Below are 25,565 nucleotides of genomic sequence, written 5' to 3'. Positions count from 1 at the left end.
TAAGTAGTAGCGAAAGTAAGCTATCTAACATATAGATACGCCTCTAAAGCTATAGCCTCGGAGAAACGCTTATGATCAAAGTACGACTATAAGTCTGTCCCGTACTATTATAATACCTTTACTTTTACTTTAAGATATCTTAAAACGATTTTAAAACCGTTTTTACGCCTCTTCCTTACCTAAAAGGTAAATCTAACTAGAATACTTAGCGTATGCTTATTATAATAACCTTACAAGGATACGACTTCGAGATATTCCTCGAGACTAACGTCCCTTGCTTTGCTAACCCTATCGCTATAAAGGAATAGAAAAGAAACCGTAACGTTATATATAGTCTCCTTATAAACGCTAGCGAATCGGTACTTGACAGGCTTTATACTATAGGTTAGATCGACGATAGAAACCTATACTAGTTATAGCAAGCGCTTAAGAAGTATATTCCGAGAATCTTACAAGATGCTATAGCTACCTTTATTAACGAGTTTGCTAAGACTACTACTAACGATTATAAGACTCTTTACGATGCTTTTAATCGCTATTACTACCTTAGAAAGCGTATTAAGACTATTTACGGTCGTCTACTAGACTCCTTCCTTGCTATTTTTCTCCTTAATTTTTTTAAAGACCGACTTCCTAATATATATAAGCATTTCACCTCGAAAGGCGCTACCTATCCTACGTAGAATAAGGTAGCCGATACGATTTACATACTTACTTAAGACGAGGATTAAAAGCATAGTTATGCTACTATTCGTAATATACTTAGAAGTAAGTCTACTAGTAGTAAGGGTCTTGCCTCTCTAGCCGTTACTACTATCGTTACCTCTACTATTACTACTTCTAAGGAAAAGAAGAAGTATGATTATTATAACTATAATTACGAGACTACGAAGTATTACGTCGCCTACTTTAATCTTATCCCTCTATACTATATTAACTAGGATAAGTTAATTAAAAAAGTAAGAAAGTACGTATATAGCGATTGCTACTACTAGGATTAGCCTACTTTTATTAATAATACCTGCTAGACTATTATTAAAGCGTTACCTACTATCTTAGGTTAGTCTGCTTTTACTTCTATTACTAGCCTAGTAGTTTTTACTACTACCCGCAATGATCTTATTACCTAAGACGATATCGTTCTCGATTCTAGTTATACTACCTTAACCTTTAATAACTTACGATATTTCGTTAAGTATGTTAAAAAAAGCGATTTAGTACCTTCTACTTCTACCTCTAGCGTTTTAGTTTAGTTACTTAGTGTTGGAACGGTAGGTAGGAATCTCGTAGATAGTACGATATCCTTATAACAGGGTATTAGAGTAAGGGAACTTGTACTTATGAAGTAGGGCTTTAATAGTAAAGAATGTATAGGCTTATATTGAAGCTGAGTTGGTTGAGGAACTAATAGCTAGCTAAGGGAGAGAATTAGGCTAGTTATATAGTAGTATAACGTCGCCTATAATAGCTAATATAGGAAGCTATAAGCTAGGTTTAGTATACGTAAGTATATACGTCAACTAGCTTATAAAGCAGCTTATAAATCAGACTAGAATCTTCTTTAACTAAATAGACTTTTAGATAAGGTTAAAGAGAGTATTCCATAGGGATCTGAATATCATATGTTTAAACTAGCAAGCAGCCATTCTTAGCTAGTTACTTTTGTAAGTTCTACTAAGTCTTAGATAAGACTAAATAGGATAAATAAGTAAAATAAAAGTATAATATACTTATACTTCTAACACTTAGCATAGGTACCGTCTTCTTCTAAACCTAAAACCTTACTAACCTTAACGTTATTTACGATTAGATACTTTATAACGTTAAGTATAACCTTTCTAGCCTAGCTAACTTACTAAGCCTTAGAAAACTTCGTCGTAATTATATAGAATATAATTAGCAAATCTTAAGTCTTATATACGTAATATAGTATACTTCCCTTGCTAAAGTTTATTAAGTTTCTAACGTCTACGTCGTTAAGACTTATAATACTAGAAATTATATACCTCGAGATATTATTATCAGCCTTGCCGCCTTCTAAGCTACCTAGCAACCGTCTCTTAAACTAATATACCGCTAGCTAGTTTACGCCTACCTATTACGTATTATAAAGGCTTGCCGCCGTGTTAGCATTCGGTTTATAACGTTAGAAATTAATGCTTTCTTTTATAAGTCTTGCTATCTTAGTAAATCTACTAAATAGATTAGTTAAGACTAACCCTTTCTACTTATAAGTATCGGCGATAAAATTTACCTTAATCTCGTTAGTATTCTTCCCTTATTAATAAAAGGGAACCGTTAGGTTTTATACCTTATGGATAAGTATAGTAGTTACTACTAGGTTGTTTTTCTACCTAACTATAAGTTTACTACTATCTTAGTAGCTATTAAGAAATAGGATACTAAATTCTATAGTCTTACTAGCCTTAAGCCTAAGGTTTAGGTTTCTAATAATACTCCCGAGCTAATTAAGGTTTTTAATAACTCTTACTTCGAAGGTATTTGCTATAATACGACTATTACCTATATACCTTTTATAAATAAGACTATTAAGCATGCTAGTCGTACTATCGTCGAAGGCGCTCGGATATAGCTAATTAATATATCCCTTTTAGAGGAACTATAGGATTATAGTATCGATTCGGTAACTTAGATTCTTAACTTCTTACCTATACCTTCTAAAGGTAACTTAAGCCTTTACGAGATTATAGCGAGAGAACTAAACTTAGCTACTAAACGTAAAGCACCTTATATTAAATATCTCCGAACGTTTAGCTATACTGCTTACGTATATAAGAAGGGCTTTTGACGCCTTATACGCTTTGCTAAGATAGAACTATAAGCAATTAAGGGATTCCTCGTCGGTTACGGTTTTCTTCGTAGCTATATTTACTATGTTTACCTACCTAATCGAAAAGAGGTTATTCGCTATAGAGATGTTTGATTTCGTAAGGAACCGTATAAGATAGTATTGCCTCTAACTATTAGCATACCTAATATTAATAAAATTAAACATAATGTTATATTTATTAAACTAGATATTATTATCTAGTATACTATCTGTTAAAAGCTTATTAAAAGTAAAAAACCCGTGACTAGTAATCCTAAGCTAGATAAAACTATCGTTAGGAAAGCGATAGTACCTACTAATATATATTTTATATCTCTACTATTAAAAAGTCTATTAAAGACTATTATTATACTTTATAATAGTATTACTAATGAATTAAATAATAACGAATTCGTCGCTTCTATAGAAATAATAGAAACTAATTACTAAGACCTTAATTCCTTCTCTACGATTATTAAAGAAGTAATAAGTTAACCGGTAGAATCCTCTCGACCTCGCCGCGCCTTAGCCTAGCAACTACCTAGTTACTACTAAGCTGCTAGTAGTATATGCTTTTATACTAAAAAGACCTTCCTATCTACTAATATTCTAGCTTTACTAACTTCTTATTAATTTTCTCTTAGTATGCTTTTTACTACTACCTTTTCGAAAGTCTTACCCGACGGCGTAGTAATCCCGAAGTCCTACCGTAAGGCGTAGAAGAGCTTATAGTAGCCTTAGTAGGAATAAGCCTTCGAACGAGAGATAACTTAATTTACGGAAAAGGGGGTTTACGAAGTCGTTTACTTACTACGTAACGCTAAAGTCTTGCCTAGCAAATAAGTATATAATATTAAAATAAATAAAAATAACGAAATCGTATGCTATAAGGCTTGATATATAGTTTATAAAAACTATAAGAAAGGTAACTAGTTATTGTAAGAGGTTTACGCTATAGTTACTTTTACTACCGTAACCTGCTTTTTCTTCGTAATTATTATACTTCTCGATCTCGAATACGAAGTATATGATTTCGATACTACTTTCTTAGCCGCCTTGATTCTAAAAAAAGTTAAGGTATACGTCTAGCCCCCTGCTAGCTATACTATTATAGATAATAAGGTTTAGCTGCTTTACAAAGCATTTTATAAATTAAGAAAATTACTATTTTAGTAGTTTCGACTTATTAAGGGTAAAATAGAACGAATTAGCTTTATTACTATTAATAAGGAGGTTTATCTCTTTATTAACTATAAGATTAAAGCGTATATTCTTATATACGTCGACGATAACGCTATCGCTACTCTTAATAAGTAAGTTATAATAGAAGTTCGTCGTCTCCTTGAGAAGGTCTATTTTCTTAAAAACCTTAGCAAAGCTACCGATTTTCTCGGTTTCTAGATTAAACGCGACAAGGCTGCTAGTAAGATTTTCGTTTCTTAAGCTAAGTATATAAAAACAATACTTTAACAATTCGACTTTAACGGTTTAAACGCTGTTAAGACGCTTATAGCGACTATTAACGATCTGCCTATTACTTAGGATAAGAACGAGTACTTGCTTAACGAATAGCAACTTTATATCGAATAGACTAGCTGCCTTAACTTCCTAATAGCTAGAACTCGCGTTAACATAGCTTATACTGTTAGTAAATTGTTATAAGCGAATTTAAGGCTTTCTAAGGCTTATCTTTATATTATTAAGTATTTATTCCGATACCTTAAAAGTACTATTTATCTCGGTATTATACTTAGAAGCATCCTTACGATTAACGAGTTAAGGCTTTACGCTATTATAGATATATCTTTTACTAATAATAAGCTATTATAAATCTTAATAAGTAGTTACGTCGTCTTCCTTGCTAGTATGCCGATTACTTAGAAGTTAAAGAAATAGACTTTCATAACTTTAAGCACTATAAAAGCTAAATTTATTAATCTCATACCTACGGCAATTATTATAAAGTAGATTAGACGTTGCCTTTCCTAACTACTTAGCAAACCTATTACTACGCCTACTATCATATTTACTAACAGTATTAATAGCTATAATAACGTTATAAACCTACTCAACGAGGCACGAACCCGCCACATCGACGTCCGATACAAATAGATTATATAGGAGGTTTACACTGCGAAAAGCATCAAACTCCGACTTATCAAGGGCGCTAATATAGCCGCCGATAGACTTACGAAGCTACTAGTTACGGTCAAACATAAGGAATTCGTTCGTTTGTTAGGCATGGCGGAGGGATTGGATTAAGAGGGGGATTTTGAGACTGTAAGACTATTGATATTGAGACTTCGGGATTCGGAGGATTTCACGGCCTCCTATTAGCCAGGTCTAACCGGTAATTGACCGAGTTTTCTAATAGTTGAGAACTCCTCGGATTTAGAGGAATTGGGACTTTTCCTGTATTTTCCTATTATTCTTTTTCGCTGAGGAGTCTGAGAGGGGGTGTGGGTGGCAGGCCTCGCCGGCCCGTCACGTGGGCTGACGGCCGCCACTACTGGTCTTAGCCAGCCTCCACAGCCCTCTAGCCAGTTAGTTAGTTCTTCCACCAACAACACCACTTTTCCCCATTCTGAGCGTTCTGTGCTGGTTTCGCCCACACTTTCACTATTTGCCCCCCCCTTCTCCCCCTCCCTCCATCGCTCATATTCTCCTCCTCCCCCCTCATAGCGTGTACCAGGTATGTGAACGTGAGGAATCAGGGATCTTCAGTGAGATGGGGGGCCAAAAAAAAACTGTAGTTTAAAGGGGGGGCCTCTAGCGGAGAGTGTTGCAAAGTATGCTGGTGTGGTCCCCCGGCATCGTGCCATATTACTTTCTGCCAAGGGTTGCCGACCTTTCGGCAGGAAGATCATGAGCACCGGGGGGGACAGGCATGCTTGGAGCGCTTAGTAGATTGGATAGATACTTTAGGAGAGTGGACTACGTGGTGATCGTGAGGTACTACTGCCGCCGCGAAGCATGCGAATAGTTCGCGTTTGCCTTTTTGGCATGTTTAAGTTTTGCCAGGAGACGGAGGAATGTAATATGCAACCGGGGCAGAGATGCCGTGAGAGAGGGCTCACATGGGAGGCATGACCAATGCTTGCGTACATCACAGCCAAGCATTCGGTCGTCAACAACCTTTTTTCCCAATCTATCTGGTGGAATGAGGTTGGAATGAAAGGGCTTAAAGGATGCTGATCGTCACTTTGCCTCTCTTTCTCTTGGGGAAATGGTAAGTAAATCTCTGTAAATCTCCGGGATTCTGCCCCTTCCCCCCCCCCCGTCGTGTGTGGACTCGGTATGACAGCATGTGTATTGGTGGACGGAGATGGGCAGAATCTCCAGATTGCTGGATAACCAGCCTCCTCCTCCTCCCCCCTTGTATGGGCCATGACACAACCGGCGGTTCTTCTGGTCACCGCAAAAGTAGACATACCGCCATACTCAGCATCAACCCTTCCCACCCACCCCCTACTGTCTGCTGGGTATCTTCGGGGGTTGTGTCTTCGGGGGAATCGGGAAAGACGCTGCGATTTGCAAGATCCCTGGAAATGATCCTCTGAATCGCGGCCCTCGCAGTCGCCCCCAGGCCCACGATTTTCGATACGTATGCAAGCACAGCCTCGCTGCCTTGGGAGCCAGGGGGTGTGTGTGTGTGTGATGGGAGAGGAAAAGGACTGAAGAGAAGCGGTCCAGTTAGTGGGCACCGAATCGAGGTTAAGCTCGACTCGGAGTCCTCCCGTTTTGTGTCATGAGCACACATATCCAGTTTTTTTTTTTTTTTTTTTTTTTTTTATTTGCTTTGCTGGCTGGCCTGCCAGTCTGCCTGCCCGTTCGTCCTTGTTTCCGCCTGTGATCGTGTGTTCCAGCGGGCTGCGTAATACGTATCGAACGTAGTGAACGCCGCATCTCTGCAGCCCATCATAAACGGTCGTCGTGGAGAATGTCATGGGTTTTGCCAGCTGGGATCACCCCTATTTCCCACAATCCCAGCGGCGAGGAAACTGTGGGCAAAGCCGTCCCTCTCTCTCGCTCTAGTCTCTTTCTCTCGATATGTTTTGTATCCACCGAGGCTAGTCCTCGTGAAGGCAGGGGAGGGGGCCGAGGAGGAGTCCACAGATGTGGAGGGGACGACGTTGAGAGTTCGTACTGGAAGGTTTACCATTCTCCTTGGCTCGCTCTTTTTTGGATTTCTTTTGGGTTTTTTCTGCTCGCCCTTTATTTCGTTCCATCGAGCTTCCTCATGGGACTCCGATTTAGTCCAATATTACCCAGTATTATTCCCAATTTTGCCCAATATTCTCAATGTCCCCTGTTCCCGGTTTGCTGGGAAGAAGGGCCCCAGATGCTCGGTACTCGCGGATCCCCGTCGTATACTATGCAGTACGTAGTGAACGACGTCAAGGTAATTATCAAGGACGATGATCGGTGGGCCTCGAGACTCCATCCCATGGAACGTCAAGCACACACTAGACACACTCATCGAAACCTCCTCGCTCCTCTGGCTCCTCTGGCTCCTCTGGAAGGACAATTGGCCGAGCAGGGGTGGGTGAGAGAGAGTGTGTGAGAGAGACAGAGAGGGCTCGTTTTTGAGGGGAAAGGGAAGGGGGGGTCGTGCCAGGGAGTGGTATCCACGACCACGATGCAATTGTCGATTTGGGGATAGTCGGAGGGGGTCCGACCTGCATGAGCTTCTTCTTCTGTCTCCCCCAAAAGGATGCCGCGCTTCTGTTGCCCACTCGGAGCCGGTTTTTGTAAGCAGGAGAGCGTTGGCAATGTCCGGAACTCGCCCGACAGCTTGGTACAGGCTGCTGCCCGCTGTCGTCGACCTTGCCTCGCATGGTTGTACGTTCATCCCGCCTATCGTCATGCTGACCTTGACTCGAGAAACAAGTGTGTTCCTTTCGTCACAGGCACCGAGCTGTATGCGTGTATATGGACTGCAACTGTACCGTATTGTACTGTACTGTAGCAAGATGCACGTTTCCGTATACAGGGCCACTCCGCCCTCGGATAATGACCACTTGTGAAGCTTGTCCCAACCGTCCCGTGATGTGCGGCATGTTACATTTGCCAATGCAGCCTTCTCCCTACACAGACAGCGGGTCCCTAATACTGTGCCACAGTGTCAATGAAGAGGCCATTTGACATCCGTTCTCCGGCCGGGACGCAATGTATTGCGTATGTGTCGTTACATGTTGTTACCACTTGCTGTTGTTGTTATGGTGTGTCAAAGAGCTGTCAAAAGAAAAGCAAACCGGAACGTCGGAGCTGTCTTAACAGAGAGCGGATATAGGGATATCCCAAGCAGGGAGCAGGGGACTAGGGGGTTTGGGTGGTTCCGCCTCTTGCAGGGAAAAAAAAAAAAAAAAAAGGGCCACCATGGCTCATTTCAAACGTCCGCTTCTGTTCCTGTTGACAGGGCTGGACGTGAGGGGGTTACCCTTTCTTCACTTTGATGAGTTCCCAAACGGTCGCCTAGCTTTGTCTCGTTGGATGAAGACAGGGGCATCCTTCGTTCTGGCCATGTGGCTTGCGAGTCATCCGCTCCCAGCATACGGATACCAAATTTCCAAATCGTCGTACACTACTGGGCAGGGGACAACCTTTGTTTTTCCCTTTTTCCCCGCAGGCGCGCGGTGAGCGACTCGTTCCAACATATGACTCCGAGAAACGCAAATTGTGAACTATGCAGATTCGCGCTGACGGTGGATCGTGGTCTGGGCAGCTGAAGAGCGGGAGAAAGGGGACTTTGGTCATCCCTCTCAGCAACTCTCCATTTCGTTTTTTGGGGGGGTGAAGAGAGGGGGGGGCGCTGAGTGCGGCAAGCAAAGCAAACTTGCTTCTTAACATCTGTTATGGTACAGAGTCCGAACGATCAACCAGGGGGTTTACCCACTGATGCGCAGTCGAATCGGAGGAGATACTCGGACAAGCGAACCGCTTCTTGTCCAGCCACGGATTGGTGAGAGTGAGGTACAGCAGTACGGTCACTCCGTACATCTCATAAGCTCCAGCAACCTGTGAGACGTATATGCGTATGCGGCCCATACGCAGTCCCTCCCCAGTGACCGCTCCCCTGGCCCTGTCGATGCGGCGCGCAGGATCAACAATAACAGCAGCAGCAGCAGCAGCAGCAAAAGAGCGGATACCAAGTGCGGATAAAACCCATGAAGGGATCCATGAAGAAAGTAGTGACAGATGAGCTAAGCTTGCAGCGTGCTCCCTGCTCCCATCCCTCTGGCCTGCGTGTGTTAAACGGGCTAAAGAAGAGTGGAAGGGATCATCGACCTTTCGAGGCCCATCGGGTGGCACTTTCGCCTAGCAAATGTACCATGTGTATCCGTAGACTTTTCGTCTCGACAGCCACGGCGCCCGCTCTGTGTGTGTGTGTGTGTGTGTCCTGTTCCTACGAGCGCGTCGATATAGCCGCTCGCTCACCTTGGCTTTCGGCTCGCAAGCAAATCCACACCGAGGTTGAGCAAGGGAGAGCCACAGCTATAGGCACCGGATAATAGGGCGTCAAAAAGAGATTGGCGACGGGCGCACACCAGGTCGTTCGACGTGATGGTTGCCACCGGCCTGCAGACGCAACACGCGTGCCATTCGCCGGCTTCTTCTCCCCGAGAAGCGGCATTTCTCAGGGAAAGCATGTGCTGGTCATGGATGCGGGCATGCATAGGCTTGTTCGCTTGATTTTCTTTAGAGCTGGGTGAAGGCCGGGGGGTGTGGTGTGTGTGGAATAGAGATGGCCCCCAAACTCATTTTTCCCCAATATTATCGATGCACCTTGAATCGATATTTCGACATGAACTTTTGTCGAAAGTGAAGGGGAAAAATTCGCAAAAACAAAAAAGTGTAGAACGAAATTAGAAAATGAAAAGGGAGCGTGGATCATGTCCTTCATTCTGAACTCATTTTCGTCGCCGACGTTGCAATATTGACAAACACAACAGCAATTGAGTTTAAAAAATAAAAAATAAAGATAATAAAAAGCAAAATAATAATCAAGAGAAACACGATTGGTCGTCCCATCCCGGGCATATTCCATATTGGGTAATCTCATCGCATTAACAAGTTACTCTGGGCGTTATTAATAGAAATTCGAATCCAGGCTTCTGAACCCATATCTGGCCCCGTAAACGCAAATCGTGGCGCTCAATGGAGGTTCCCCCCGTAAATGGAAATATTGCTGCATTGAAGAAAAGTAATGAGTGCTTCTGGATAGAGGCTTAGGAGAAGGGGGGAGGAGGAGGGGGAAGACGGGGAAGAGGAAATGTGTAGCCGAGTCGGAAGAAGAGACAACATGTCGTTAAACTGGAATGTTTGTTCCACCAAGCGACGTTGGAGGATTAAAGCGGCTAAGAAGCTAAAGCTGTTGGTGTGTATCTAAGTGTGTGTGTGTGAGTGGGAGGGAGTGTGAGTGTGAAAAAAAGGTGAGTGAGTGAATGAGTGAGTAAAAAAATGTGTCTGTGTGTCACTGGGCTGGACGGTTGGCGAATGTGATTGTGGCTGATGCGGCCGCCAGTCTCTACAAGCGCAATACCAAAAAGACAACCGAGAGGGGGGTGGAGGCACGGGAAAGAAAAAGAGACTAAGGGTCAAAGTCAGGCCATGATGACGCCTGGAGGCGTCGAGTGAGATTTGGAGCCAGGCGTAGAGGGTTAAGGAAATGGCAACGAGCGACGGCCGCCGCATTATCATCCCGGCTCTTTTTTGACGTCCGAATGGACGATCGATTGAAGCGACTGCAGGGGCATTTGCATCTTCGCTTCTCGACAGGCTCCGTTAAAGAGGCCCCAAGAGGATTCGATGCAGCGACCAGGGCCAAGAATCTGGAATATCCGGTTTGGTATTGGAATGATGCAGACAGCCAGAACGGGGGACCTGGGACGGCACTCAGCGGAGAAGGTTGAATCTTGCTGGTAGAGAGATAGACAGAGAGATACTACACAGTAGTACATCAATAACATTTTTTACCTCGGCGAAAGTGAGGTAGACAAATGGTCGAGCTCGCAAACAAAGTGAACCATGGAACAAGGGCCCTTATTTAGCGTGATGGATAAAGAACGGGTTCCAGGTTTCCCAACTGCCCATACAACCACGGTTCTTCGATGTCTGTCTAGCACGCTTTCAGAAGAGGTTGCATCTCTTCGCGTGGGTGCCCCCCCCGGTTGGGTTCATCCAGTCAAGAGTCTTGCTGGGCCAGGGCAGGGGAATCCCGGCTGATCGTCGCGGAGGCTGGAGATCACAGGATTGTCCCGTGGGCCTCAGCGTCTGCTTCTCTCCCATGCCTGCGTTCACACACCCTTCTTCTTACTAGTACTACGTAGTAGTACTGTAGAGAGCCAGCCGTGAACACATACATAAGTATGCGCAGTGTAAGTGGTAGGGAACTTTCGGGAGGATTTTGAAGACAGCACGCCCAATGGGATTGCCGACCGGGCATGTTGGAGAAGTGCGGGAGAGGCGACATGAGGTGGGAGGGAGGGTGAAGGGTAAAATGTCTGTTCACTGAATAGGAAGGCTAAAATCTATATTGCGCACGTTCATGTCGGTTCTTCTCGAATCAATCAAAAAATCGAACGACAAGGCGCAGTAGGATGCAGTAGACTATTGCGTAGGCGACGGTTCCCCCCCCTTAGTCAGATGTTTGTGTGACCTTTTTTTTTTTTTTTTTTTTAATGATTGGGGGCGGAAAAATAGAGACGAGCTTGTTCTCCATTACCGCTCACTTGAGCTAAGCAGCGTAGCGTCGTAGAGAGAGAGATGACCGACAGCCACAACTCTAGTCGAAACTCTGGGCTCTTCATCTTCAGTCCGAACAATCCGGCTTTCATTCTGGAAGGGGCTGTTTTAATCTTGAGATTGAGGAGATCTAATCACGATTTGTCCGCGTCACTAACTGAACCTTGGCGGTCAAGTCATTAAGCCGAATTACGCCTAATCTCACGGACTGGGGCCACTTCAATGCCAACCGGGGGGGGGGAGAGCACAAAGAGTTGCAGGAGCTGGCTCCGACTTTTTGCTAATAAAGCTGATCCCAGGCCTGCTTACTATGCACCCTCCTCGAAAGCAGATTGGGGGGCATATGTTTCCATCTTTCTCACAGTCGTCAACCCCCACTTTCGGAAATCTCGACGCAGCCGAGGATAGACAAGGGTCCCAGGGGTTGGTTGTTCCACAGACGTTTTTTTGGAGTAAGGTACACCGATACTTACTACTACGGAGTGGTGTAGTACGGTACTGTCATTGACATGGTACAGTCAAGGGGTGAGTGAGCCATTGGTTGATCGTTGGAGGAATATGAGATGGAGAGAGAGAACGGATAAAATCAGAGTCAACAAGGCGAGGCGACGACGGAAGCACGAAAAATTGTAGCCACTATTCAAAGACAAAAGTTCTACGCCACCACGACATGTCTCGCCCAAAAATGTTTGAGCCTCATTTCCCCAGAGTCATCGCCAACGGAAGTCTCCTTTGGCACGTTTTCGTCATGCTCCCTTTTCCTCTAGGCAGGCAGACGGACCGACCAAAAAGAGGTCTTTAGAGATGGAACAATAAGGCTCAGCTCGGTCAGAGAGGGAGAGATGATGGCAGCAAGGTGGAGAAACGAACGCACGCGAACACGCCTGGACGGCTCCCAAAAGCAAGTTGATGGGACGAGAGTCAAGGGTTGGGACGGGCTGCCCCCTGTGCTGATCGACACACATCTTTCGTATGGTGGTTTTTTTTTTATTCTTTTTTATTCTTTTGGCTCCGCATCCTGGTCGGCGACCCTGCCTCTCCAAAAAAGAACCTGGCGTACAAGGCCAAATGAACACCTGGTGACGCCCGTCGAACCGGTACTGGGCACTGGTCATTGGTTGGGATGCATGCTGACGGCGGGATTAGAATGCGCTACATCATCCATTTCATCAGATGGCCGCGGGCAAACCAACATGGGGGGCTGGCTGCTGCATATACATACATATATACATGAATACATAGATGCCCTACACATACGTACATACACACACAACACATGATGAGTGCGTCTCTTTGAAAAGCATTAAGACGAACTCGATGGAAAGCTTCGGCAATGGCAAAGCTGTCACCGAAGTCGAATCATCTTCTCAAAAGTGCCGAGTGGCGACTGTATGCACCCAGCTAGACTATCGAGGTGTTACTACGAGCGAAACCTACTACAATAGTGTGCGGAGCCTAGGCGACCGGCAGTTGCGTAGTGTCTTAGTCTCTCGTGAGCGCCATGAGCCACCAGCATGTTTGCCATGTGGTTAGGCTGGATTGAAGGGGGGCTGCTGTATGTGTGTGGTTTGGTCAACCTTTACACACATAAGGCCCCCGGGAGACTTTGAAGACATACGATGAAGACATGACGCAGGCGGGGGAGGAAATCCTGCCATAATTTGACCCTCCCGTCCCATTCAAACCCAGGACGCGGTTTATATTGTCATTATCCTCATCTTCCGCTCCCACCCCTGTCTGCCATGCCCTGCGTTTTTACTGCCCATCGCATGGTCGGCGACCAGGTTGATTGATTGATTGATGATCGGTGACCTGACTTTAGGAAATAAGAAAAAAATAAGAAACGATCGAGAAGACCGAGTGGGCAACCGGCATTGGTCGACCTGAAGCATACTGCGCGCCAAAGACACATCGGTCGGCTGGTCTTCCGTGACACCACTCGTGCTTCAGGACGATCATGCATGCGCCAAGCGGCACACATGGCACACGACGAGTTCCAAGACAAACTTGCCTACCACGGATCAATTTTAGAGTTAACGGGGGACGTTTTGGCAGCGAGCGAAGGGGGGGTTGGTGGTTAAGGCCGGATGGCATTCTCTCCGCAGGAGCCAAGCGTTCGCGGGGTCGCTGTCCAAAACGTTTTGACGGGCTGAGACGATATGACATATGGGCTCTCTCTTCCATACGTGAAGCAAACCCGGACAAATATGATGTCGACAACGGGATGTGCTGCTATCCGTCCTCCTCCCATGTCTTGGAATGGGACTGTAAACATCATGCCCACCCCCCTCCCCCCCTCCCACCCTCCCAAAATTCTCCATCGTCAACGGTGAGCCGCCTGATGGAGCCAAGAATCTCCATCGTAACCATGGAACATCCACCATTTCATTACCTGGATATCTTCCGGGTGTTTTTTTAGCAAACTTGATGCGTCGCAACTAGGGAGGGGGGGCCAGCCAGCCCAACGGGGACGCAGTGCCGGCTTCAACGACATCATCGGCCGTCATGGTGGGATCAACATCCCGTCCGGGTGCGTGGGATATCTTTGAGATCGGCACGGCGGGGGACCCAGCAAGCGGTCGCGGTGTTGCGGCAACATGCTTCTATTGCTGACCAAGACTTCCCAAGAGGGCGTTTCTGGGATAATACCCGAGGAAGGGGGACCACCAAAAGACGATCATTACGGGCACTGCGTTAGTGCACTTTCGGTTACAGGTACAGCTTTAGGACAAGGGGCGAAGAGAGGCCAGTCCAGGCCTTTTTTTTCTCTCTCTCTGTGTCCCAAAGTCCCTTGTATCGGAGATGAGCAGAAGAGGGAATAGTCTGAGAGGACGCCTCATCGACAAACCCTTATTCACCGGATTTCCAGCATGTGAGTGAGAGTGTAGCTACGTCAATAACGGCCTACACTGCGGCGGTCCGAAACCGATTCGAAGAGGGGGGACGATCCCGTGTTTCTCTTCCACTCCCAACATGCCATCGCTGTTATACAACCTCACTGCCAGCACAATAGCGCCCGGCGTATGGTGGATGGGATTTCTCATCCGCTGTTATAGAACCGCTGGAACAACGAGGCTTACCAGTAGCTTACATTATGGTAGGGCGTTTCAGTGGGGGGGGGGAACGAAAAGAGATGGAGGGCTATATGGGGGCATTCGTTATGACCTACAGGCAATCAAAGAGCCTCCGAGGTACGACCGCTTCGCGCTCTAGGGAACCCCATACTGCAGGGTCAACACGCATCAGCACAGCAGCAGCGTGCATGGCGTGGAGGGACAGCCCAGCCAAAGGGAAGAATATACGTCAGATACGAATGGGCCTGGCGGGCGGCGGGTGTGCCACACGCTGGGCCCGATCCGGATGGGCGCCGTTTCGTTTGGCAACCAGCTAAGCTAAAGGTAGGCTGGGGGGCTTCTCTACAAAACCCAAGCAAACTTGTCGAACCGCCTGTTGGACCCCTTGTCGATAGGAAGAGAGATCTGCTCTATACCGAAAGAAGATGCCATCGACAGGCGGAGGAAGCGGGCGCTCACTGGGGGAGAGGATGGGGGGGCTGAGGGATTACACTAGCAAAAGGTTCAAAGCCCGACTACGTGTGTATTTACTACATGGCTGGGTAGTTTTCAAAGCCCGAATCACGGGACTTTACGGTTCTCATCGGGGGGGTTTTAAAAAAATTAAAATTAATTCTCATATGAGATTTGATAATGCTCGTGTTCCTTTTATCCGTTTGTTTTCAACACGAAGACAAAGATCGTCACTCCGCCCGTGGAGATGTTTACTCGCTCTCTTCTACCCGAAGCCGAGGAGATGGAGACGTGGAATACTACTTTACTACCTTACTGTTAATAAATGTATATAGTGCGTACTAGTAAAAAAGCGGCCAATATGACAAAAAATAATCCGTCGAAACAAGAACCCTTTTAACAAGGTTTATAAACTTTATGCAGGCGCGTGAGTCGTTGACAGCTTTTTCTTTCATTAAGCCTAGTCTAAAAATTCAATTAGACGTGGGTGGCTGGCCCTCCCGGCGATCTGCAGCCGCTGCAGGTTCAAGAGCTACAGTACAGACTCATACATAGTTAGTGTACAGAGAGAGAGAGAGTGTGTGTGTGTACCTTTCATCTATTTTACGAGTCTATCATCTGGCCCTTTCATTTCCCACGCTAACGTCCCACACCCACTTCTGGGCACCCCCCACATTTGGGCACCCCATTTACACCAAAAACGCCGTTTTTCGAAATTCTATATTAAACTAACTACTATACTTACTAAGAAAAGAAAATATATATAAACTATGTTAAGTATAATTATAGCCATCTAATTTTTTATAAAGGTTTAAATATAATAATAGTTATAATATAGAAGTTTAAAACTAAAAGCTTTAAAATGTTAGTAGATACTAGTAACTTACTAGTATTCCTTAACATTAGAAAAATATATTTTCGCTTATATATACTTATTTAAAAAATCTAGGAAATTAATATTTATACTTATTAAAAGTATATAATTATATCTAAAAGAGATTTAAAAGTATTACTTTAGTAAATATAGTATAATTAAGGGTTAAAATTCTATAATAGAAACTTTTCTTAAGGGAAATTTTAAAATATTATTCTAAGCTTAAAGAATTTTTTACTAAGTATAAAAATATATAAATCTACTATATCTTATTTAAAAATTCTAATCATATTAGTTAAATATCTCTACCTATTTTATATATTAAGATATAGGCTAGGTAAATTAGTATTATAAATGTTAAACCTTGAATTTATAATACTTATTATCAATAATACTAGTATATAGCTACTTAAGTATTATAATTAAGTCTTAATCTATTTAACATATATTTATTCTCTTTAATAAGTAAAGTATTTAGTTTAATATAGAATTTCGAAAAACGGCGTTTTTGGTGTAAATGGGGTGCCCAAATGTGGGGGGTGCCCAGAAGTGGGTGTGGGACGTTATTTTACTTTTTGAGGGAAATAGATAGTTCCCTTTGACCAACTCCGCTCCGCCACCATGAATGGGCAGATTACGTAGTCCCCGGGTTAAACCAACGACACGAACGGACGGGCCAAGAGAGCTATGATGCTGTTGGTGCTCACACATCCATCACACTACCTTGGTATATATGTACGTATGTATCTGTAGATGTATCTATCTATGTACCCTTTCCCCATAGTGGGGCGCCAGCTGCTACCGATTGGCGAGAGAACGAGATGTTGCATTCATGGGAGATGAAGAGATTGATGAGAGAGGATAAATCAATCTTACAGCACGAACGACGCCGAAAACGAAGACGAAGCCGGTTAACGCTCCCATAGTGGTAAAGAACATTCATCTTATCGAGGCATCCTGTAAATTCTCGTGCTTGAGCTACTGCATAGATACTACGTAGCTGGCACATAGCACAAGGCACAAGGCAAGGTTGAATGCGCCGACAAAAGTATGTCGGGCCAACTATCCAGTAACGTTCAAGTTCCCCAACCATAAGCCAGCAAAAAAAGCAGCTTTGGGAATCACTAGACGATTCCATGGCTGTTCTGGTGTGAATCTAGCGTGCTTCGCGACGGAACAATCAACTTATTCTGTGCTAGCACGCGGCATAGCGGTAGCAAAAAAGCCATTCGTCTCTGGTGATGGCTTTTCGTCTAGAGAGACATGAACGCCGGTACGAGAGAAAAAAAAAAGCAATAAACGGCTGGTTGACCCCCCTTCTTCCATCAGCCACGCAAGCCTTACAACCGCCCTAGTCGCACCCGTTCGTTCTCTTGAGTCTAGCGCAACCGCGTACTAGTATGGGGCGCCCGTCGAGAGAGGGAGTCTTCACGCACTAGCCCCGAGTCTCAAAAGAGAGGCTGTGGTGTCTCTTCTGTGTGTCTCTGGTTTTTCACGTGCTAAACTGCTAAAGCATTTGGCGAAGTTGAACACGGAGGCGCTAACTGACGCCGTCGCCAGCCATTCTCTCAAGCGAAGTCTGAAAGTCGGCACTCTGTCTCAACTTTTCTCCATTTTCCCCGTTCCCCGAGCCTTGCAAGCGTGATAAGGTCTCTCTCCTTCTGGAAAGTCTACTACTTACTACTTACTAGGAGAGGGGAGGGAGGGGTACATGTTCCTCGTTTCTCCAGTTGTGCTCGTGCCAAGATGTCATCAAGTCTCAGGGTGGCTCATCTGTCACGACGCAACGCACACATGGCGATATATGCAGAATGCAAATGCATAGAGGAATGCAAAATGCCATCAGTGTAGTCGCAGGCACAGACACAGAACCGTCCAACCGCACTCGCGTCACACAATCACAGACAACTAATCTGCTTTGACTCTCTGTAACAAATGTACGTACGATACAACACACACACACACACACACACACACACACACACACCTGGGAACTCTTGTTGCCGTGAGTGAGTCCCTCGGTGACAAGGTAAAAGCAATGCAGTCACAAAACGTCAGAGCGACCGGAGCTGTCACGGCAAACAGACTTGGGACGACGTTGGCGGGACAAGACGTGACGGGGCCTGTCATATTCTTTCCGCAGCAGCAGCAGCAGCAGCAACAACAACGGACGAGTCACCGCTTCATCTGATCCCATTCAGTTGCACATTCGTGCCTGAGAAGCACCCGGGAGTGGATGACTTCTTCATGCCATTGCCCTACCAAGGAGGGAGACCCCAGCTTCAATTCTGCCCACGGTCTCAGGCCTTTCCTGGTATTCTGTTGCCCGTTCCGTGTGCATCTCATTCCCGCTCCCAAAACCTATTTCCTCCCCGTTATGCTCTCTTCTCCCAACCCTCGTCTCCGAAAAGGTCGATCACGGACCCCTTTCACCAGGGCAGCCAGTGCCAGAGAGAGGCATTGGCAACCTTGCAGCGGACAGGGGAAGGACGAGACATCGTGGTCGGGGACCCGGGGGATCATTTGTTTGGGAAAGCAAGCAAACCAGCCCACACAGCAATAACCACACTCAGAAAGTATCCGAACACACAAGAGGCAGAACGAGAGAAAGATCCGGAGCCAAAACCCAGACTTGGTTGCTCTCCCCACCATGGCCCTGCTCCCCTGCTTCCCCCCGCCCTTGTCCTTGCAAGCTTCAAGCCACCCTGCGCAAGCGAAGGGGGATGGGATGGGAGGCTTCCTGGTCTTCCCCCCCGAGCTAAACTGAAGATCATATTGAAATTAGCCTTTGTTTCCGACCATCTGTTTCTCTGCCCCCCCCCCCCCCCCCCTTTTCCCACACCCCTCCCTTCTCCCCTTCCTCACATTCATCTCTCACGCCCTCATGCCATGCCAATATGGACTCTTCCCCCCTTCAAGAAACACCGTGTAGCACAAAATCAAACCCCCTAGCGATGCCGAGCCGTCTCTTTGACGCCGCCGCCGTCCGATCATCTGGTAAGAAAGCCCACCCGCGATGGATGGATAGATGAGGGGTTCATAACGAGGAAGAACAACATGTCAGAGCAAACTCCGAACACAAGGGAGCCAATGGAGGAGATTGATGACTTACTGACAGCTACTTGACGTGCGCGGCCCTTTCGCACGGCCGCCGCTGCAAGCGATGTTGACGGCGCCGTCTTAGCGGGAGCGCCATACTACGAGCGAGCGACGACCTCGGCAGGGCTTCGACCGACGCCATTCATTTTTATTTTTATTTTTTTTCGTTTTTTTTTTTTCTTTCCGTTTGATGACCTCGAGTAAAAAGAGTTGCCGACCGTCGAGTCGGTATGTTAGTAAACAGATTCAGAAACTCTATCTGGGGTGCATTAAGTTCTGCCGGTATTGCGATCATTGCGGTTTGACTTAAGTCAAGTTGCTAAGGTTTCCATCTCGGACAACCCGACCCAGAGAATCTACTAACGAACGGACTGGTCCCTTCATCCTGAAAAGCATCTTGACAAAGTGCCCGGGTTTCTCTCTCTCTCCCTCTCTCTTACTTTTCACGTTCCTTGGCCTTGCCGGCCGAGCGAGCGGCCGCTTGGCTTTGACTCTTGCAACGCACATACGACACGTCCAAAAGTCTGCCTTCGGGTGGCTCCTCGTAACATTAACAACGGCATTGTATTACCTGTTCATCACCATTCGGCATGATTTATGCCAAGCCCGGCTGTTTCCAAGTCCTTGGACTGATGGCCGTTAAGCTTGTCTAAAAAAGAGTGATATGATGAGCGGCAATCAAAACAGGAGAGCGCACACACGCAAACTCACACTCACAATACCATCATCCTTCATCGATGCCCATGCCAGCCCGCTCTTACGTATTGCCTTGTCCATCAAACCCTGCAGCAAATCCGGAACATTATTGCAGACAACGACCCTTGGTCTGGGACGGGGTTTTTTTTTTCTTGCCATGCTGTCTGATGCTGGCTCCGCCCCGGGACGGGGATGAGATTGACAGGCAGAATAATAACAACACACGCGGAAACAACTCACGGCGTGCCGGGAACAGTCGTCGAGACAAGATTGTGATCATCTCGCATCGGGCGACACGTTATACGGAAGGGCAAGTTTGGATCTGACAATCTGCATCATGGGCATCCTCCGACAACATCAGGATGATTCTGGAACAGAGACACCAGTCATCCGAACATGGGACCCAGCACGGCACGTCGAAGCACCGTCCCCCCTTTGCAGTCTTGGGATGACGTTCTGGCATCTGCACACAACGAGGCAGAAGCGACGAACGGCATAAGATCAGCTTGACAATCCGGTCGCAGCGCAGGGCTGGCAGGGTATCGATGAAGCTCTTGGGGCCTCACACGACGCACGCCCCCCCCTCTCGACGTCAGTCAGGCACAGAGGTCCCCGTTACTCGTCTCAAGTCGGAGTGCGTATGTGTGGAGCAGAAAACTAACTCTCTCTCTCTCTCTCTCTATGTCTGTGCCTGTGTCTGTCTCTCTTGTCGTCTACCCAGTAGTAAGACGTTGTGGGTGGCCGGCAACCCCCGTCCTCCAACACAGGGAACAAGGACAACGACTTTGCATACGTTTACCCCTGGGGGCCCCTGTCCCAAACACTCAAGCCTTCATGACAGGACAGGGGTGTGACAGGCATCTCTAACTGCCCCGTCCTCGGAACGGGCACAAGGTCCATAATGGGAAATGGTGGCCCGAGTGGTGCCATGCATAACAGCACTGCATTGGGATTAGCGCTGGGCGTGTTAGTGACCCACGCACCACAGCCGTGGGAGGGGGGAGCCGGGGAGGCGTGAGCTAACGGGGGTGTGTGTGTCGTGAAGACAAGTGTAAGAGAGAGAAAGAGAGAGAGAGAGGCACAAGGGGCGTGTGGCCAAGACATGTAGGGGACTCTCTGAGTACTTTCCCGTGTGGAAGAAGGAGGAGAGGCTTTTCTGAGGTAGGCCCTGACGAGCAGCAGGGATAAACAGCCGGGGGGTGTGGTCTTTTGGACCAACAGACCCTACCGTTGCATAAACCAGTGACCGTTTGACCTCGAGCGATCCCATTGACGTTTGATCCCAGACGGGGGGCCAGTCGCCCTCGATCTCACCCGCAATCCCGGCTACTGCCAGCCAGCAACACGGATCCCCATTACCACCAACCAGAAAGTAGTCACTCTTTTCTGCCCAGGGAAGAAGCAGACTTTACAACGCTGCTGTTATGATTGCTCTTCAGACACACTACAAGCATCACTCAGGAACCCCCTCCCTCCTCGATGTCCCTGTCCCCCATCTCCCCCATGCTAGAGGACGCGGGCCTTGTACCCTTACTGCTTCATCCCATTATCCAGGAGGCGCTATAGCCAGGCCCAAGAAGAGAGAGCAAGTAGTGTGCTAAGCAGGTTCTTCTCTCTCTCTCTCTCTGTATGTATGCGTGTGTCTGTGGGTGTCTCTCTCTCTGTATGTATGCGTGTGTCTGTGGGTGTCTCTCTCTTCCTCCACCTCTACCTATCGTCTCCCTCGTCGAGGGTGTCCCCCCCGGTCAGGTCTACCTAGTACCGATGACCCCGTCTTCCCTCCCCTTGTCGATAAACCTCGCAGTACGATGAGCACGTACTGTGTTGAGGACCCAAGGACGAGGACCTTGGATTAACCCTTGCTTAGCTGCCACCGACTACCACACACCCCCATCGCTGCCTTTCGTCTGGTCCCAGGCCTGGCGTAACGGTCCCAAGACTTATCCCACTCTCCTCTGCCTCCGACCCACACACAATTTGTGACAGGCGATTGTGGCATCCCATCGTCCAGGGATCATCGTGTGGATTTACGCTTGATCACCCATTCCACTCTGCTTCGGGAGATCTGATATACTTGCCTCCCCCATCTGCCACCTCTACTCCATCCACCCACCAACAAGCTTCTCTGGCCAGGTCATTTCATACTTAAACTATCCACCCTCCCCCCTTCCCCTCGCCTCTCGTCCTGGAAATCTTGGAATCTCCCGAATCAAGAACAATCTCTAGTATCCAGCTGGCACTTGGGCTAATCACTACTCTACAACTTAATACTTGTTGTGTTTCTTAATATTTCAACGCCGACAACAACCTCCTGCCACACACTCTCTTCTCGTCACTCATCAACGGACGAAGAACCAATAAGAAGAAAAGGACAATACGACCAAGCAAAAAGGAAAAGCTACATCAACGCCAAAGGCATCACCCTCACGCAAAGTTTTTCTCGTTTTTCAGAAGAGAAAAAAAAAAAAAAAACTATAATCAGCAAAAATGGCGAGCGCTTTAATATCGAACCCGTACGCTGCCCAGCAAAGCGCCCACTACGGATACGTTCAACCGCCTCAACCTCCTCCTTCGCCCCCCATGGACGAGACATCAAAGTGCTCTCTTCCCTCCATCTCAAACCTGCTCGGCCTCGCAGACCAGGGCTCGCCCACCTCCGAGACTCACCCTCAAATCCCTCAACAAGGTACGAAGCGGGGAGGACACATCAACTCAGCAGCAGTTTAACCCCCAGCCACCGTGACAGCAAGACTAACATTCGAAGCAGCATCCTCCCAGAAGCCCGAGACGAGACCCAACTCCTCTCACTATGGCAGCTCGGCGATGCGAGGACTCCCTCCCACCCCTCCCATGAGCTCTGACGCCTCCTTCGACGGCTACAACTCGCCCTCGACAAGATCAGTCAGCCAGCTCTCCGTCGTCTCCCAGCCCCAGAGCAACTACTACTACGAGTCGACGCCTCCTCTGGAAGCCGACGCCCACCGCCCCATGGCGCCCGTCGTCTCAAGAGTCCCGGTCCACGCCGCCTACCACCAACCTCAACCGTTCCAGCCCGCCTACATGCCCGCCTACATGCCCGCCCAGAACCACCCCATGGCGGCGTCTTACTACCCTCCCATGCAGCCCACGCCTCCTCCTCAGGCGCAGATCTCCGGCCTCTACTACCAGCGCCCTCTGCCCCAGCAGTTCCCTCCCATGGCCGCCGTCCCCGTCGGCATGGGCCCCACGCCCGGCGCCAACCCGTGGCAACACCACCACTACATCTCCCCGTCGTCCGCGGCCTCTTTCCCCCAGAGCCAGGACCGCTACATCTGCCAGACTTGCAACAAGGCCTTCTCCAGACCGTCATCTCTGCGCATTCACAGCCACTCCCACACGGGTGAGAAGCCCTTCAAGTGCCCTCACGCCGGCTGTGGCAAGGCCTTTAGCGTCCGCAGCAACATGAAGCGTCACGAGCGCGGTTGCCACAACTTTGAGAGCGGCAGCAGCAGCAGCGGATCAACAATGTAAAGCGGGGTGAAGAACACCCTTTTTACTATTTCTTTATTTGTTCTATTACTCCATTTCCATTACTCTCTTTTTTTTCATCACGACCAGGACGACAAAACAAATCACTATTGGAGGTTTTATTATCCAACCGGGAATGGGCTAGAAACAAACAAAGGGATGTGAAAAAGAGTTTGGGGGGGGGAAAGAAATGGTGGGCGGTGATGGAGGGGAAATCGCTTCGGAACCGGATTTCTTACTATTTTGTCTTTTTTTGTTTTCAAACGGGGAAATATACCACGTGGTAGATTACAACAACCATCTACCGCGACTGCGCAACTACATTACGCCATTGGAGGGGGGTTTCCATCAAACATCCTCTACTACAACAACAACATCAACATCATCTTCTAACATAATCAGCAACGAGACGAAAGCAAAAAAGGCCTTTTATTATCAAACGGCGTTCTATAACAACAACACAATGATGGGAACTATGGTGACACCCATTCGGGAAGACGCCCGAGGGTGTATATCTTTCCGGTGGACGACTGGGGCGGGGTGAGACGACGACACACAACACACTTATTTTTAGTGGAGAGAGAGAGAGGACGGGGAAATGGAGTTTTTTTCTCCTTCATCAACATGTCTTAACTTGGGGACACCTCTTTTTTTCTCCCTCTATTCTTTTTTCTGCTGGTCTTTTGTTTTTGTTTTTTTACTGGAGCAAAGAGGCGTGAATCATGGCTGGGGCAAAACTGGTCGCGGACGCAAAGTCCCATCAGACAATGACAAAACTTGGCATTTACAGGCGTTTTAGTTAGTGTGAAGTTGAGGTGTGGTGTGTTGCGAGGAGTGTGAGAGAATTTCGAGTGTGGCGGCTCAGTCTCTTGTTTGGAAAAAAACGACGGGCAGAGTCGATTGAGGGGTTCGGGGTTAATCCTGTATAGGATTTCTCTCTCCCTCATCCTCCTCCTCCACCACCACCCTTGGCAACGTTTTGGTTTTTTTCGGTCTTGTTTATTCAATCATCTTTAGTTTTATTGGTTTTTTTTTTTTTTTTTTTTTTCTGCAAACGGTACAAAATCTTTATGTACGATTATGTGGTAATGTATATAGAACGGAGAGAAAGCCCTCACAGAATCTACAAGAAAGTGGTCAAATCATACAAAAGTCCCTTTGCTGAAAATGATAAAAAAAAAAAAAAAAACTGGAGTGTCCCACTATGTTTTACTGGCCATCTTTGTTACATCATCGTTTGCAACTTGAAGTCTTTGTGTGACCTGGCCACATCTTTCGTCTCAAGACTTGAGGCGAGTGTGTGTGTGTGCGTGTGCGGGTATGGGTGGTTTGGTGGGTTTTGAGTTTACAATGAGGCGAACTCTTCTGTTTTGGCAGAGGGGAGAGAAGGACCACTGATTGACCGGCTTGCTCCGAGCTTCTTTCCTCCATCTGTCTTTTTTTGCTGGTCAAAAGACAAACCTTCTTGACGTACTACCTAGTATACACTCAGTACATAGTAGACACACAACAGACACACAACATTACAGTGTTGAGACGCCAGCGAGTTAAGCATGAGACCGGACGGAAGTGGCGCCGATCGCACCGTGAGATGGCAGCTCGCTGACACAGATACAGATACAGATACAGATACATGTACACATTTACACACACACACACACACACACACACACACACACACACACACACACACACACACACACACACACACACACACACACACACACACACACACACACACACACACACACACAGCCTGCTCACCTTGGTACGGCTCTGTTCTTCTCCGCGGCGAAATCATCAAGGTGGACCAAGTTCCTCTCCAGTTAAAACTGGCTTGTAGTGTACGTGTCGGAAAGAAGAGCGAGGCGAGGGGGGGAGGAAAATGAAAGAGTGAATGATGAGCAGCGGGAGCGGCAGGGGGTTTGAAGGGGGGGGGGGGCAGATGATCGACGCTGCAGAAGGCGTCACAGCCTTGGGATGAGACAGACAAGAATTTACGCTTAAAAATTCCCTCCTACAACGACGTTCGCATGTTGAGCCGAATTTCCGAGGAAAAAGAGAAAGACGAAAAGAAGAAGAAGATGATGATGATGAAAGAGGTTCGGTAGTTGATTGCTCTCATCTGCCTTTGCACCGGTAAAAGTAAGTTGTCTTGCTCACTAACACTTAAAACTAAACTTTACACTTTTTACAACCATGTTGTTAAAGACCAGTATGAAAAGTGAACCCCCCTCAAGTGTGTCTTACTAGTACTCAACCTTCCCCCCTTCTGGCCCCAGCGTCT

At 47.0% G+C, this 25,565-nt stretch overlaps 3 protein-coding genes across 3 annotated transcripts; 1 reads left to right on the top strand and 2 right to left on the bottom strand.

Annotated features, from left to right (window-relative positions):
• Positions 1-7,296: 7,296 nt before the first annotated feature.
• CTRU02_207080 (uncharacterized protein) lies at positions 7,297-7,668 on the bottom strand (the record flags this gene model as incomplete). The annotated part of the gene is made up of 1 exon (XM_070204830.1): positions 7,297-7,668. One exon carries the CDS (start codon positions 7,666-7,668, stop codon positions 7,297-7,299), a length of 372 nt encoding a protein of 123 aa, XP_070061363.1.
• Positions 7,669-19,518: 11,850 nt separating this feature from the next.
• CTRU02_207079 (uncharacterized protein) lies at positions 19,519-19,638 on the bottom strand (the record flags this gene model as incomplete). The annotated part of the gene is made up of 1 exon (XM_036729297.1): positions 19,519-19,638. One exon carries the CDS (start codon positions 19,636-19,638, stop codon positions 19,519-19,521), a length of 120 nt encoding a protein of 39 aa, XP_036578804.1.
• A 2,620-nt stretch (positions 19,639-22,258) lies between these two features.
• On the top strand, positions 22,259-23,281 carry CTRU02_207078 (uncharacterized protein; the record flags this gene model as incomplete). Its single annotated transcript, XM_036729298.1, has 2 exons — positions 22,259-22,457; positions 22,539-23,281. 2 exons carry the CDS (start codon positions 22,259-22,261, stop codon positions 23,279-23,281), a joined length of 942 nt encoding a protein of 313 aa, XP_036578805.1.
• Between the last annotated feature and the right edge of the window lie 2,284 nt (positions 23,282-25,565).

This window comes from Colletotrichum truncatum (assembly GCF_014235925.2).
Source record: "Colletotrichum truncatum strain CMES1059 chromosome Unknown Contig_0004, whole genome shotgun sequence".
Classification (NCBI taxonomy): domain Eukaryota; kingdom Fungi; phylum Ascomycota; class Sordariomycetes; order Glomerellales; family Glomerellaceae; genus Colletotrichum; species Colletotrichum truncatum.
The sequence above is the reverse complement of the archived record's forward strand: the minus strand, read 5'-3'. Positions and strand labels throughout refer to the sequence as shown.